General features: G+C 42.8%; 1 protein-coding gene across 2 annotated transcripts in view; it reads left to right on the forward strand.

Moving 5' to 3' along the window:
- The window catches only part of FRZB (frizzled related protein), a 36,191-nt gene that overhangs the window by 10,109 nt on the left and 9,674 nt on the right, over positions 1 to 16,408 (forward strand). The window contains exons 2-5 of one of the 2 annotated variants that reach the window (XM_053409386.1): positions 1,143 to 1,190; positions 8,387 to 8,452; positions 11,464 to 11,668; positions 16,105 to 16,168. In XM_053409386.1, the coding sequence (XP_053265361.1) occupies positions 1,143 to 1,190; positions 8,387 to 8,452; positions 11,464 to 11,668; positions 16,105 to 16,168 (383 nt within the window). The remainder of the gene's footprint in view (positions 1 to 1,142; positions 1,191 to 8,386; positions 8,453 to 11,463; positions 11,669 to 16,104; positions 16,169 to 16,408) is intronic. The other variant, XM_053409395.1, reaches the window with a different exon arrangement.

The raw sequence follows: 16,408 nt of genomic DNA on the forward strand, positions 1-16,408 counted from the left end.
GTAAACAGTGGCTGCATTGTAAATGTGGAATACATTAAGTAGCATACTTCTTCCTAAACAGAATACTTCCTGAAATACTTTAGGGGAAAAATTGAAATGTGGCATTGTGTCTTCTACCCATTTATATCAGATAATCTGCAACAAGCTAACAATTTTGTTACGTGCAGCTGCAACATTTAATTCACTGACCAACAGACAGTGCAACAAAAGCTTTATTTGATTAACTGGTGTGCAATTTTAATCGTAAATGAACATTTCAACTAATAGGGTAGCAAAGTTTGTTTTTAGTCTATTTTGGTTCTGATGTACTGTTGTCATAGGGAAGGAAACTGAAAATATCAAGAATGGTCCTTTCTTCTAGCAATGAGAGGAAACTTTTGACTAATTGAGCTGCACACAACATCTTAGACTTCAAGATCTCAAAAAAGACACTTAAGTATTTTTGTGATATGCAGATATATTTAAACTTACTTGATGGGGTGATTTACCATTTAAATGAAAGTTGATTAATGAACACGTTTTTGCTGGCTGATAGCCCTAGGTTGGTTGGTTTTGACTACTGTTTTGTGGATTTTTGTTGCTGGTGTTGAGAGCCAAAGCTCACCTAAATTCTGAAATAAACAGGCCCTGGTCACCTGCTTCCAAAAAGGAGTAGACAGACTGATGGAACTGACCTTACCTACATAAGCATTTCTCCATGTGTGTGGTGTGAGATAGAGGGCATGCTCACCACTGCCATGCTCACTGTGCCACTGCCACGGATACGTGTTTTAAAACAAATAGGTTTGCTTCAGCTTTTTAACACCTCATCTTTTTCTTGCTTCTGTTAAAAAGAATGGCTCTGATCCAGCTCTGCACACAAGCTAGGCTGCCCAGTTGTCAATAGCAGCACCGAAAACTGCCCTGAGTGTGCAGCCAACTCCATTGGCCACCAGGAGACCTGGGATCATATGCTTGGTCCCTGATTTTAAGCCATTGTCTATGTATAGGGAGCCCCCTCCATCCTCCCCCACATTAATATAGTCTTCGTTATTTTCTAATATTTAGTGTATTAAAATTGGAGCGTTTTGATGTGGCTGTGTTGACATAATCCAATATTAAAAATACTAACATTTCTTTACATATTTAACAATTCATGCCAGATTTCCCTATGGAGTCTAATAATGGCAACTGTAGAGGCGCCGGCAATGGTGAGTACATTTTATCGAATCATTTCTTCTTTTTCTTATAGAATCATAGAATGGTAGAGGTGGGAGCCAGCATGGTGTAGTGGTTAAGAGCGGTGGACTCGTAATCTGGGGAACCGGGTTTGCGTCTCTGCTCCTCCACATGCAGCAGCTGGGTGACCTTGGGCTAGTCACCCTTCTCCGAAGTCTCTCAGCCCCACTCACCTTACAGAGTGATTGTTGTGGGGGAGGAGGGAAAGGAGATTGTTAGCCGCTTTGAGACTCCTTAAAGGGAGTGAAAGGTGGGATATCAAGTACAAACTCCTCCTCCTCCTCCTCCTCCTCCTCCTCCTCCTCCTCCTCCTTGGAAGGGGTCGCAAGCACTCAAACCCACAACCCTGAGATTAAGGGGTCTCATGCTCGACCAATTAAGCTATTTGTCTTGAGAGCAGATCATAACAATGCAGTGATGCAGTAGCGTCTTGATGTGTCTTGATGTGGGGTGGGGTGGGGTAGGTCCTTTGATTGTTTCTGCCCACAGAGCCAGACAGGCAACAAGAAAGAAATCTGGAGATTTAAGAAAACAGCAAAACTTTAGAGGCACTGAATGCAACTGAACTCTATCCTTCATGTGTCAAAGAGCCAGGGCATCAATGAAATGCAGCTGCTGAATGGAGGTTTATGGGTAGTTCTTTCTTTATCAGGGTCCTACAAATCTACTGTCCACACGGCTAATCTCCATGTCTCTCCTGACACAAAATCCCTTTCCCCATCAACTTGAGAGCACTCTTGGGGAGTGAGGGTTACTTGTATAGATGTGCAGAAGGACAGCTGCCACTTCTGTTCAGTGTGATGTGTGAAAAAGCCTCAATGTGATATTGAAATGTGGGAGGGAAGACATGGGTGGTGTCCACGAATCATGGCTCTCTGTTCAGTTGAGCCTACGTGTGTGCCTTGATACTGTCCCTGGGTGGGACAGGGGAAGCACTTGATACTGAGTCCATCTTGATCAGTATCTTCTACACCTCTGGAGGCTTGGAGGGCAAAAGATGGCAGAGGACTTGCATGGATACAGACAGGCCCCATGGCAACTGATGCACAGATAGTTATTTCTTGCCTGGGAGGATGAGCAGTTCCCTTATTCCTCACAGAAGTTATGCCTGTGCATCGTTTGCAGATAAGGAAAGCCCTGTGGGACCTCTTAGAGGACCATGGAAGCCCCCTCACCCTGCAGGCCAAGGTGGAGGTCAAATGCAAATATGAGTTAAAGTTGGGTCCTGCTCAAAGGGAGATGCATCTGTTTGGACTAGGGGCCACCATATTAGGATTGCTTAGCATTCAAATACGTACACCATCCTTTACTGAAATGGCATCAGGACTCCCTTGAAAGTTGTATTTTATAAAAGCTGACTCTTGCATTGCTATGTGCCTTGCCCCGTCTAAGAGTAAAATTATATAAATTGCTTTCTGTGATGGAAGTGATGTAAAGAAGCTTTTAAAACCTTGTAGTTGAAGCATTTTTCCTGAGGTTCATTTTTTAGAAATTAGGTTCTTTCTTGGACAAAGCTGGGTATTAGCCTGTCTGTGGATCTATTGTAAAGGAGAGTAGTTATAGCATCCAGTATGGGATTCCCTAAAGCTAATCTCCATGGGGCTTTACAGGAAGTGCATCTTGAAATATCAGTGTGTGAAGTTTTTAAAGCCATTCCCTCTCCAACACCTACCAGAGCTCACCCTCAATTTCCCTGCCAGCAAATCCTCCTCTTATCTTCCTTGTTCCATCATGCCTGACTGGCTGTGGGCCAAAGTCCAGTGCCCCTTCCCCAAACCAGGATATATTCTACTGTCCTGATTGTATAAAAAACATACCACATTGACCAGTAGGTTTCATAAAGTTGCTAGTCCTGTGGTCCTTTGGGGCTGCAACTCAAGCGCTGTGTTTATTCAGTAGTGTGTGACAGAATGCCCCTCTGCAAAGTGGATGGCCACCTTCCTTTTTGCGCCCGCTATTTCATTGCTTCTTTTTTTGCCTAGCTTACTTTTCTGCCAGCCTGCCCCTTTTTGCAGTGATTTTTGGACAAGGTATCCCCCCACATCAAGAGCACTTCAGGGAGAAATGTATAAATTTGCCTTTTACTTAGTTTAGCAGCGGAGCACATGCTTGGTGTGCAAAATGCTCCCAATTCAATCCCTGGCACCTCCAGGTAAATTGTAGAATTGTAGAGTTGGAAGGGACCCCAAGGGCCATCTACTCCAACCCCCTGCAATGCAGGAATCACTGGCCTGGGATCAGCGTTGTCTTATCACCAGCAAAAGGGCCATTGTGCTAGTGTAAGGGTAAGAATGGGACATGGGTGGCGCTGTGGGTTAAACCACAGAGCCTAGGGCTTGCTGATCAGAAGGTCGGCGGTTCGATTCCCTGTGACGGGGTGAGCTCCTGTTGCTCAGTCCCTGTTCCTGCTAACCTAGCAGTTCGAAAGCACGTCAAAGTGCAAGTAGATAAATAGGTACTGCTCTGGCAGGATGGTAAACAGCGTTTCCGTGCGCTGCTCTGGTTCACCAGAAGCGGCTTAGTCATTCTGGCCACATGACCCGGAAACTGTACGCCGGCTCCCTCGGCCAGTAAAGCGAGATGAGCTCCGCAAACCCAGAGTCGGTCACGACTGGACCTAATGGTCAGGGGTCCCTTTACTTAAGGGTAAGAATAATGGTTGTGCAGTGTGAAATCTGATGCAACCGTTGCACTAGCAGAAGCTTGTTGTGCAACTGGAAGTACTAGGATTACAGTACAGTGGTACCTTGGGTTACAGACGCTTCAGGTTACAGACGCTTCAGGTTACAGACTCTGCTAACCCAGAAATAGTACCTCAGGTTAAGAACTTTGCTTCAGGATGAGAACAGAAATTGTGCTCTGGCGGTGTGGCAGCAGCAGGAGGCCCCATTAGCTAAAGTGGTGCTTCAGGTTAAGAACAGTTTCAGGTTAAGAACGGACCTCCAGAACGAATTAAGTACTTAACCTGAGGTACCACTTACTGTCCTGTTCCTATGTTAATCTGTCAATTAAAAAAAAATCTGCATACAAATTCAAAAACATATTTCTAATGCATCTTCTCCCAAACTGTAAAGTGTATTTCAATGCTTTTTTAAAAATCTGAGAACTGTATTCAGAACAATCGGGAAGGGCAAATGCTGGTGGAGAATCAAGTTCTGACCCACACATTAGGATGGGGCCAGTTTGCAAAGGAACTTACAGAAGTTGGAATTCCTCAAGCAGCCCTCATGGTCAGTACAGCTGCACCTTGGAAGTCGAACGGAATCTGTTCCGGAAGTCGGTTCGACTTCCAAAACATTCAAAAACCAAATCATGGCTTCTGATTGGCTGCAGAAAGCTCATGCAGCCAATCAGAAGCTGTGGAACCTGTCAGACATCTGGGTTGCGAAAGAACATTTGCAAACTGGAACAATCACTTCCAGGTCTGCGGCATTCGGGAGCCAAAACGTCCGAGTACCAAGGCATTCAGGATCTAAGGTATGACTCTTCTGGGTTAGAGAAACCAATAGCCTGACAGCTTATTTTTATCTGGTTTGGAAGTAAATAAAGATATGCAAGGACACTTGAGGTTAGGGTCAAAGGCTGCTGCCGCCTTTTACCGTATCAGACCACTGGTCCACCCAGCTCATTATCATCTGCACCAGGAAGAGGAAACCTGTGGCCTTCCAGTTGTTATTGGATGACAACTCCCATCATCCTTGACATTGAACCATGCTGGTGGAGGCTGATAGGCACCATAATCCAATAATACCTGGATGACCACAGGTTCCCCAGAACTGAAATTTGTCTGCCATGCAGGGTTTTCATAAGGCACAGATGGGGTACCTGGTGTCCTCCAGACGTTCTTGGGACTCCAGCTCCCATCAGCCCCAGCCAGCATGGCCAGTGGTGAGGAAGGATGGGAGTTGTAGTCCAACCGCATCTTGAAGGCCCCAGATTCCCCATCCTGGGGATATAAGAATTAACAATAAGAAAAATGTGTGTGAAGCACTTGGAGCTATTCTAAGAAGTGCTGTAGGAACACAAGAGTATTATTACTTCTGCGTTTTAAGCATTGCCCTCCAGTGAGGATTAAAGAAAAAAACCTTGGGCTCAGCATTTCAAAAGAAAGTTGGAGGTTCTCTTTGGTGTGTTATTTTCGCTGGTGAATAATGTCTCTGTGCAAAATCTAATCAAGTCAAGTCTCATCCCTGGCAACGTCAGCTGGCAAAACCTTATGTATAAATATTACCCCTCTTCCTTTGGCTAGGAAATGACATTTTTGTCTGTTTCATAAGCTTTCCTTTTTTAAAAAAAAAAGTTGCTTAAAAGATTCTCCAGATTTCTGTTTTTTAAAAATAAGATTTTAGACGGGTGCAAATACTTCCATCGCCCGGGTTTTATGCAGCCAAAGAGCCATTATATTCTTGGGAGTATTTATAGTGATCTTTTCCATTCCTGCTCTGCCACCCAGAGGTCCCCTGCTCTCTCATGTGACTCTACCCATCATCCCTTGCTGTACCTTATGTCTAGAGACACCCCCCGTCCCAAGCACCCCCAAGATGGGACCTAGCCCCAAACCCATCTTTTCAGTGAAGTTTGGGGTTGACCTTTCAGCTGGTGATTAAAGGGAAGGGCAGCTGCCCCCTTGCCTCTTTTGATTTGAGATACAAATTTCTGAAGATTCATGCGAAAAACACAGTGGGCATTCTTATCCTCTCACTAGTGACAATATTCCCTGATACTCGCTTCCAGTTGGCCATTCTCCCCCCGCCACATTCCTGCAAATGTATGTGTGTTTGTTGTGCTTGCTTTTCACATTTTAAAAATTGCATGTATTTCTCACCTTTTCTGAGGCCCTTTGCTTCCTCTCTTCTTCCTTCCTTTGACCCATTGCCCCCATTTTCTGCCTTAACACATAGCCCAACTCCTCCTGCCTCTTGCGGACGTCTCCCTCCCTCAGCAATCCTGCTTGCTCCATAGTTTATTCTTTCTTTTCTGCTAGACTTCCTCCTGCCTTCAGCCTCCAGCCACTCTCTACTTCCTCAGGGTCCTTCCTCTTCCCTCTCTTACTGCTATTTTCTGGTATAGACCACCAGTTGGTTGACCGGGGGAGATTTGCCTGCTGGGCAGCCTTACCAGCAACCATTTGATAGTCGAAAGTGAAAATTTCTAAGCAGCTAGAGGGAGGCTTTTGGTCTGATGGCTGCCTATGTTACAGAGCCAAACAATCCTTGGTTTCACTTTTCTCCACTGTTGGTATTTGGTCGGAGGCAGTGGCAGACTTTGGGCTTTCAAATTTCAGCGGTGCCCTGTGCGATGCCAAAATTTGGTGCCCCCTGCCCCTTGCCTTCCATTCTACACCATTGTTTTGGCACCCCAGCAACGCCCTCTTGGCTCAGCCTCCAATATGGGTGAACTGGTCACACTCTTCTAAATCTGCTAAATCAGTTTGGGGGGGGGAGTAGATATTGGGTGATCTCCAGTGTAAGTTTTCCTTCTCTGCTTGTTTCCTTCCCCTAAGCTAGGGATTATAGAATTGTAGAGTTACTCCAACTCCCTGAAATGCAGGAATATTTATTTATTTATTTGTTATTTTTTTATTTCTTATTAAGTTTACATACTGCCCTATACTGGTTCACAGGTATAAAATCACAATATAAAAAACACAAAATACACAATCGAAATAAAAACAGGAACAACCCAATAGCCCCTTGCAAATGGTAAAACACACACATGCAATATTTGTAATAAACATATAAAAATAAGCACACATCAGGTATCATCAAAGAGTGGATTAAAAGATCAATTTAATTGTCTTTCAAATCAAAACATTTTAGCCACCCCCCCCTAATTGTAACCATTCATAGAAGCTCTTTGATCCATTAATATGCAGCTGTCCCATAAGGGAATCGAACTTGCAACCTTGGCATCATCAGCACCACACTCTAACCAACTGAGCTATCTGACCCCTTTCTTGTGCCAGTGGTGGGCAGGGCCTGAGGCAAATGTGGGCCCAGAAACCAATGTGCCCTTTTCCTTTGTAGCAGGCTATGTCAACCCCTCTCGTTCCTCCATCCAGGAAAACAAGAAGCATTATCAGAATTCAAGAACACCCTCCAGCCAGGCAAAACCCCCCAAAGGATGTGTGTGTTTAGCAGGGGCACTGAGGAATGTGGCCTGGGGGTTGGGTAGCCCAGAGGGCCAGCTACAAAGAGTCTCTATACCTGTATCCTAACCTGCCAGCTGTTTGATGACACCCCTCTCCCTTACACTGGTCAAGTGCTCCAGAAATAAAAGGTGGGACAGATACCAGGCACCTGTAGCGTTATGTAGATTGGTGCCCGCATTTTTCAACTTTCAAATTCCCCAAACAACAGGTGCTAAAAAGTTATGACCTAGGAATTCAAAATATATTTTGGTTAAATTAACATAATTTATTGAAATGTGTGTAAAATCGAAAAATTTCATAGAAATCATTAATAAGAAATATTTGCAGGCATATTTATATACTCATTATATGTTTACTATTTATTATGTGGGAAGTGGAAGGAGTTGTCTTGTTGTTTTGGTTTAAATATTTACTTTTGTTTAATCCTGTATTTTATTTTGTGAGATCTTTTGATGAAGGGTGGTATATACGTTTAATATATACATAATAAAATAAATAAACCATTGTTGTTTAGCATTACCTGACATTTCCAGAAGGTAAAATTGAGATTCTGTGGTTTTCCAGTTTATGTGCACTTTCATCAAGCATAGACTTACCAAGCTAAATGTTGTCCAGTCACAAAAATAATAGCAGATTCCAGTTCCTCACACCCAAAAACATATTTTTAAGACTCCACAGTGAACAAAATTTTCAAAAATTAAGTTGCACTCCCTAAAATGATATGCCCTAGCCTGATATGGTTTTATTAACTTCAGGCTCAGGAATAAATTGGTTTTTTGTTTGTACTTTTTTTTTGGGGGGGGATACTGAACCTTTAATAGTTTTCTCCACGAGGGAATGTTAGCTGTTGTTGCTGGCACTCACACAATCCAACAGGGCCTGGGTTTCCACTACAAATGACTTGCTACCATTTCAGCATATATGAATAAGTTCTGGAAAGATTGAATAGTGCGGCTTACGGCTTTTGAGTGTTTATTTCCTCTGATGCAAGGAATTTCTGTTGTGTTTCTCCCCCAGAGCGCTGCAAATGCAAGCCAATAAAAGCAACCCAGAAGACTTATCTTCGGAACAATTACAACTACGGTAAGCACAGCAGCCTTCAGCTACCTTTGAAGTAGGGCAGAAGGTTCAGTGGAAGCAGGAAACGGTTGATAGAAGCGGTTTCCTTGGCATTTGCCCTTGCCACTCCACACCCTCATGAGGCAAGTGATCTCAGCCAGAGCTGCTGGGGAAAATGAATTAATTTTAAATTCCTGTCAAATGGCTCCTCTTCCCCACACCCTTCCATTTCCATGCATAGAATAGAACAGGGGTGGGCAAGCTAAGGCCCGGGGGCTGGATCCGGCCCAGTTGCCTTCTCAATTCGGCCCACGGACCGTCCGGGAATCAGCATGTTTTTACATGAGTAGAATGTGTCCTTTTATATAAAATGCATCTCTGGGTTATTTGTGGGGCATAGGAATTTGTTCATTTCCCCTCCAAAATATAGTCCGGCCCCCCACATGGTCTGACAGATGGTGGACTGGCCCTCTGCTAAAAAAGTTTGCTGACCCCTGGAATAGAATGTGAAAATTAGATTATTGTTTTAACTAGTAGGTTCTTTCTTTTTTTCTTTCTTTCTTTCTTTCTTTCTTTCTTTCTTTCTTTCTTTCTTTCTTTCTTTCTTTCTGTCTGTCTTTCTCTCTCTCTCTCTCTCTCTCTCTCTCTCTCTCTCTCTGTATGTGTGTGTGTGTCATTATACCATACCTTTCTTCTCCAAGCAGCTTACGGTGACAAATGTGGTTCTCCAAACACAACAACCCTGTGAGGTAGGTTAGGCTGAGAGGCAGTGACTGGCTGGAGGTCACCCAGTGACTGGCTTCATGGCCGAATGAGGATTTGAGCCCTGTTCTCCTAGGTCCTTGGTGACACTCTAATCGCTACACTACCTTGCCTATAGGATTATAAAGATGGTTCTTGATGGAAATATGGGAGAGATGCATTCCCACCCTCTCCTAGCTGCTGTGTTCAAGGCATTTCAGAGGCAGCAACAGGGAAGGTTAATGGAGAGCTGACTTTCTTAGCTTCTGCCTCTCCTATTGGGGCGTCGTAGCTTTTGTGTAATAGTAGAAGCCATGATAGAAGGCTGGGGTCTGCACTTTGCCCCGGACATTGTGCTTTCCTTCGAAGAAAGCCCTTCTGGAAAGAAAGTTAGGAAGCAGAAAGTGTGGTCCTAACTAACCCCACTCAGAGAGTCCAAACACACATGGACAGTCCCTCTCCCTCACTGAGAGTCACACCCCCACCTGACCATTCAACTCTCAGTTTCCAGCTTAAACTCCACACTCTCCTGATGGACTGAGCATCTCTCACTGGTTGCTGGCTTGATCTCTGTGTCAGAGGAGGGCAGCGATATGTCTTAGGCCAGAAACACTACGGGTTTTGCTTGCGGAAATGCTTCCAGTTGATTAGGTGCTTCTGGGCCTGAGCGCTATTCCCTCAGTCCTATTCTAGACCTCTGGCCTCATCCATTGAAGAAGGGGAGTCTGACCCCAGGCCATGACAGGATTGGGCATAAGTGCATCCATCCCTCCAAAATGGAGGGCGAAAACCCCCAAAGGACTAACGAGGATGGATTACTAGGCACAGAATGGTGAGAGGAGAAGAGAAACTGGCGAAAGCGAGCATGGAAGAGAGTGGTTAGAACATTGCGTGTCGAGGTCCCCAGGGCCACCCCAATAACTCACACATCACACAGAATTTTTTGTTTAAGGTTTTTGGCATAATTTTGGCCACAACTTTATTAAAATACAAAAAATGTGTGTGGTTGCTTAGGCATTGGTTGCGACTATTTGTCCGTCCCCCCCATGGAGGACAGACTGACATTCCGCACACCTGCGAAAGTCAGAAAAGGGGAATACACTTGGGGCTAGCTATAGAGCAGGGAACCTGCCCTCAGCCCTCCCCAAATGCAACCAGGGGCTCTTGCATGGCCCTAGCCCCTTGACAGGGTGGACAAAAGCAATAGTGAGCCCCTGTATTCCTTTAACGGAATCCCTTGCAGCAGCAGCATTAGAGGGGCAGGCACAGCCAATCCATGCTCCTCAACCAACCAAACCATAAACCAATGCCTAACCGCAACCTTACAAGTTGTGACGATTTGCTACGCAGTAGGCAAAAACCAAATGGCCCCAGCCAATCAGCCAGATGGACAAAATTCCTACCGGGCCCCTGCCCCAAGAGCAGACGACCCCATGACAGGCATAGCAAGGTCAAAGCGAACAACCCTAAATATAGGGAGGGTGGGACGGGCAATCCGATGCACGGGGCGAAAAGAGGAAGCTCTACGCCTCGTGCAGGGAGTTTTAGCATTTCTGGCTGTCAATCAACAAATGGCAACATTAACTTAATCCCAACAACATGGGAAGCCCAATCACAACAGTGGCCAACGATCAATTAGCCCGCCCCACAACTTTGGAGTGTCCTGTCGGCCCCCACCACAACATGTGCTCTCCATGAAGGAGAACACGCTTTGCCACATGTTCTCATTGCAACGTTGGGTGGTTTTTCCACAGGGAGCACTGGGCTTATAGCACGCACGTCCTGCTGAAACACGAGAAGCTCCACTTGTATTGCCAATCCACCTGCTTTTGGAGACATTCCCTCAATCTCTCAACCTCTTTTTTAACGGTGTTTTCATTTTAATGAGGCTGATTTATTGTGTGTTTTGATTATGGGTGTTTATCCATTTCAGCGTTTCAGTTGGTTTGTTTGATAGTGTAACTACGGATGGTTATATTTTGTGTAACCGGTTTGTTTTTTTTAGACTTCATAAAAGTATACAAAGTAGAAGCTGCCATAGAAGCTGATTTGGACATGAAGAAGTATATAGACAAACAAACAAGCTGCTGTGTTGCAGGGCCCCTGCATGGAATAATAATTAGCACAATAACAAAATAAATAGCACCATAACATGACGATAAGACTTCCATTTAAAACAAATGACATTGGTCTCAGGAGGAGAAGCAAATAAATATTCAAAGGAGTAAAAGCTTTAGGCTGATGCAGCTCTGGCTACTGTAACCTTAACCCCTCTTTCTGTTATTTTTCTCCAGTCATTCGAGCTAAAGTGAAGGAGGTGAAGACCAAATGTCACGATGTCACTGCAGTAGTGGAAGTGAAGGAGATACTAAAATCTTCCTTGGTGAACATTCCTAGGGACACTGTAAACCTGTACACAAACTCTGGCTGCCTCTGCCCACCTCTCAATGCTAATGAAGAATACATCATCATGGGTTACGAAGACGAAGAGCGCTCGAGGTAACTCTTTTTTCTCTCCCGCTCCCTATGGTGGGCCTTCCTGAAGAGGGATGCTGCATCAGTTTGTTTTTTTTTTATATAATATTTTTATTAAACAATTTTTATATTAATACAAACAAAACATACATAAACAAACATCAAACAATAACAGAACAAAAAACAGGTACCATTTCGTATCCTAATTTCTTAAACCTTTCTTCCTCGACTTCCTCTCGCCTCCCGTTTCTGTATTCCAAATTCTTATAATTATTCAGCGAATCTTCCCTTATTTTACTATAAATTTATGTTAATCATCCTTATTCTCTTTGTCTTAACCATTACTAATAGTAACCATTTATTTTAATCCAACATCATTTTAACTGTCATTAATTTTGTAGTATTTCTTTAAATAATCCTTAAACTTTTTCCATTCTTCTTCCGCCGCTTCTCTTCCCTGGTTTCGGATTCTGCTCGTCATTTCTGCCAAGCCCATGTAGTCCATCACCTTCATCTGCCATTCTTCCAGTGTGGGTAGATCCTGTGTCTTCCAGTACTTTGCAATGAGTATTCTAGCTGCTGTTGTAGCATACATAAAAAAAGTTGTATCTGTCTTTAACACCCCCTGGCCGACAATACCCAAGAGAAAGGCCTCTGGTTTCTTGGGGAAAGTATATTTAAATACCTTTTTCAGTTCATTATAAATCATTTCCCAGAATGCCTTAATCTTCGGGCACGTCCACCAGAGGTGAAAGAATGTACCTTCCTTTTCTTTACACTTCCAACATTTATTGTCAGGCAAGTGGTAGATCTTTGCAAGCTTGACTGGGGTTATGTACCACCTATAAATCATTTTCATTATATTTTCTCTTAAGGCATTACACGCCGTAAACTTCAACCCGGTGGTCCACAATTTTTCCCAATCAGCAAACATGATATTATGACCAATGTCCTGAGCCCATTTAATCATACTTGATTTTACCATTTCATCTTGTGTATTCCATTTCAGCAGCAGATCATACATTTTTGACAAATTCTTAGTACTGGATTCTAACAGTTCAGTCTCTAATTTTGATTTTTCCACCTGGAAGCCTATTTTACTGTCCAATTTAAACACTTCATTTATTTGATGATAATGTAACCAATCTCTCACCTTCCCTTTTAGTTTTTCAAAACTCTGCAATCTCAATTTGTCCCCTTCCTTTTCCAAAATTTCCCAATATCTTGGCCATTTCGACTCCATATTTAGCTTTTTAACTGCCTTAGCTTCCATTGGTGATAGCCACCTTGGAGTCTTATTTTCCAGCAAGTCCTTATATCTAACCCAGACATTTAATAGTGCTTTCCTGACAATATGATTTTTGAAACTTTTGTGCGCTTTAACCTTGTCATACCACAAATATGCATGCCACCCAAAAATATTGTTAAATCCTTCCAAATCCAAAATGTCTGTGTTTTCAAGAAGCAGCCATTCTTTTAGCCAGCAGAAAGCTGCCGCTTCATAGTACAGTTTAAAGTCTGGCAGGGCAAACCCCCCTCTTTCCTTTGAATCCGTTAATATCTTAAATTTTATTCTGGGCTTCTTGCCCTGCCAGACAAATTTAGATATATCTTTCTGCCACTTCTTGAAACAGTCCATTTTATCCATTATTTGTAATGCTTGAAACAGAAACAACATTCTTGGCAATACATTCATTTTTATAACTGCAATTCGACCTAACAAGGAAAGCTTCAGGTTTGACCAAATCTCCAGATCTTTTTTCACTTCTGTCCAAGTTTTTTCATAATTGTCTTTAAATAGATTCACATTCTTAGCTGTCATATTCACACCCAGATATTTCACTTTTTTAACCACAGTCAACCCCGTCTCATTCTGAAACCTTTCTTTTTCAATCTGTGTTAAATTTTTCTCCAATACCTTAGTCTTTGACTTATTCAGTTTAAATCCTGCCAATTGGCCAAACTCTTGAATTATCTCCAAAACTCTTTTCGTACTAGCTTCTGGCTCCTGTAAAGTAAGTACTAGATCATCTGCAAATGCTCTCAATTTATATTGTTTAACTCCGACCTGAACCCCTTTCACCAACTGGTCCTTCCTAATCATATTGAGCAAAACCTCCAGGACCGAGATAAAAAGTAATGGGGAGATAGGGCACCCCTGACGTGTCCCTTTTTCAATCCTAAACTCTTCTGTTACCACATTATTTACAATTAATTTTGCTTTCTGTTCAGAATATATTGCACCTATACCATTTTCAAACCCTTGGCCTACCCCCATCCCCCGGAGGTTCTTCAACATGAAGCTCCAAGAAATATTGTCAAAGGCTTTCTCGGCGTCCACAAATATCAAAACAGCCTTAGTGTTTATATTCACTTCCAACTTCTCCAAAATGTCAATTATATTCCTTACATTGTCCGACAAATGCCTTTTCGGGAGAAAGCCCGCCTGGTCCCCGTGAATCTCCTCCATCAAAACTCTTTTCAGTCTCTTTGCTAAAACATCAGCAAAGATTTTGTAATCCACATTTAGTAAGGAGATGGGTCGGTAGTTCTTAAGTTGGGTCTTTTCAGTCTCTGTCTTTGGTATAAGTGTAATGTAGGCCTCTCTCCACGTATCGGGTGCCCTTCTCCCCTCCATGATCTTGTTGCAGACTTCCTTCAAAGGTTGTATAAGCCCTTCCTTCAAAACTTTGTAGTATTTGGAAGTCAATCCATCCGGTCCAGGTGATTTGCCCAACTTCATGTTTTGAATGGCATCTTCTATTTCCTGTGCTGATATCTCCTGGTTCAAAATTGTCTTACTTTCCTGAGAAATCTTTTTCAGCCCATTTTTCTCGAGGAATTGTTGTATATCTTTATCTTTCTGCGGCCCTTGTGTATACAATTGTCTAAAGTAGCTCTGAAAACAGTTCCTAATTTCCACTGGGTTGCATATGTTCTTTCCCTCCACTTCTAAATTTGTTACCGTGTTGAGTTTTTGTCTCTTCTTTATTTGCCAAGCCAGTAACTTACCACATTTATCTGCAGATTCAAAGGTCTTTTGTCTCATTTGTTTAATTTTCCATTCTATTTCTTGATTCATCAGTTCCATATATTGTGTTTGGTACAGTTTAATTTCTCTTAAAACCACTTGCGATTTTGGCTTCAATCTTAGTTTCCTTTCCCCTTCCTTTATCTTTTCCAGAATTTTCTCTTTCCTCTCATTTTGCTTTCTTTTCTTTAATGTATTTTGTTGTATCAAAAACCCTCTCATCACGGCTTTGCTTGCGTCCCATATTATTCTTTTTTCTACTTTAGATCTTAGATTAATTTCAAAATAATCCTTCAAAGCTTTTTGGGCCTTTTTACAGATCTCCTCGTCTCTGAATAAGTTGTCATTCATTCTCCATCTGAAGGAACCAGTTGTTGTTTGCTTCATCACCATCTTTACTGCGTTATGGTCGGAGAGAGTTTTTGGGCAGATTTCCACTTTCTTTATATTCGACGCCATGTTGCTAGTCACCCAAATTTGGTCAATCCGAGTCCATGTCATTTTGGCTTCAGAAAAGAAGGTTCCCTCTCTCTCTAATGGGTGTTTTGTTCTCCAGATGTCTATCAAATCCATATTGTCAGTCATTTCAAAAAAAGTTTTTGGTAGTCTTCCATCTTTTGTGGATGCTGCATCAGTTTGTACCACTACATAAAAGGTCCCATTGCACATTGGGAACTAGCCTTCCAAAGGTCTTGTAAGTATTCTGAACGAGGCCTCATCTGAAGATGTATCAGTAATCAGGCTGATGCATATGGAAGAAGATGCTCCCTGACACATTGGTCCAGACTGTGTAAGGCTTTAAAGTGTGGAAACGAAAGTAACATAAGTACCTTCCCCTCAGCGAGTAATGGAGCTGCCAGAAAACACTTCTAGGGATGTAGTGGTTTGGGCGGGTGGGGGTGGCAATTACCAGGGAAGAAGAGTTTGAAGAAAAAGAAGAGTTTGGATTTGATATCCCGCTTTATCACTACATTAAGGAGTCTCAAAGCGGCTAACAATCTCCTTTCCCTTCCTTCCCCACAACAAACACTCTGTGAGGTGAGTGAGGCTGAGAGACTTCAGAGAAGTGTGACTAGCCCAAGGTCACCCAGCAGCTGCATGTGGAGGAGCGGGGAATTGAACCCAGTTCACCAGATTACGAGTCTACTGCTCTTAACCACTACACCAGAAGTTGAGTGGTAGTCCATAGTTGGCCACAACTGCTATCATTCCTTACCATTGGTCATGCTGGCAGGGATAGATGGGAAGGCATCATATTGGTGACCTCTGTCTTCATAGGTTGCTTTTTCCCCTTCTTGAACATGAAGCATTCGCTTTGTCCCTAAATATATTCATTATGCTTGTGTGTGTGTATCACATCACATCACATCATCATATCATATCATATATTACGATGCATTATTGACGTTGTTTTCCTGTAAATGTGTAGGTTGCTCTTGGTAGAAGGCTCCATAGCTGAGAAATGGAAGGATCGACTTGGTAAAAAAGTCAAGGTAAGACAAGGTTTGATCATGTTTGACCTAAGCTTGCAGAGGTATCCAGCCTTTGGTATCACTCATCAACACACGGGGAAGACTTCCAGAGCAAATGAAGTTCTCCTTCTCAGTGATCCCAAATCTCATACCATACCCTTCTGAAAAGTATAAATGAGCATGTAAACATTCCAAAGATTGCTGTAAAGAGATTCCACCCCCAAATATATTAATATTTAGTCATGTGCCATAAAACGAAAT

Source organism: Podarcis raffonei, chromosome 1, assembly GCF_027172205.1.
Source record: "Podarcis raffonei isolate rPodRaf1 chromosome 1, rPodRaf1.pri, whole genome shotgun sequence".
In the NCBI taxonomy this organism is placed as follows: Eukaryota; Metazoa; Chordata; class Lepidosauria; order Squamata; family Lacertidae; genus Podarcis; species Podarcis raffonei.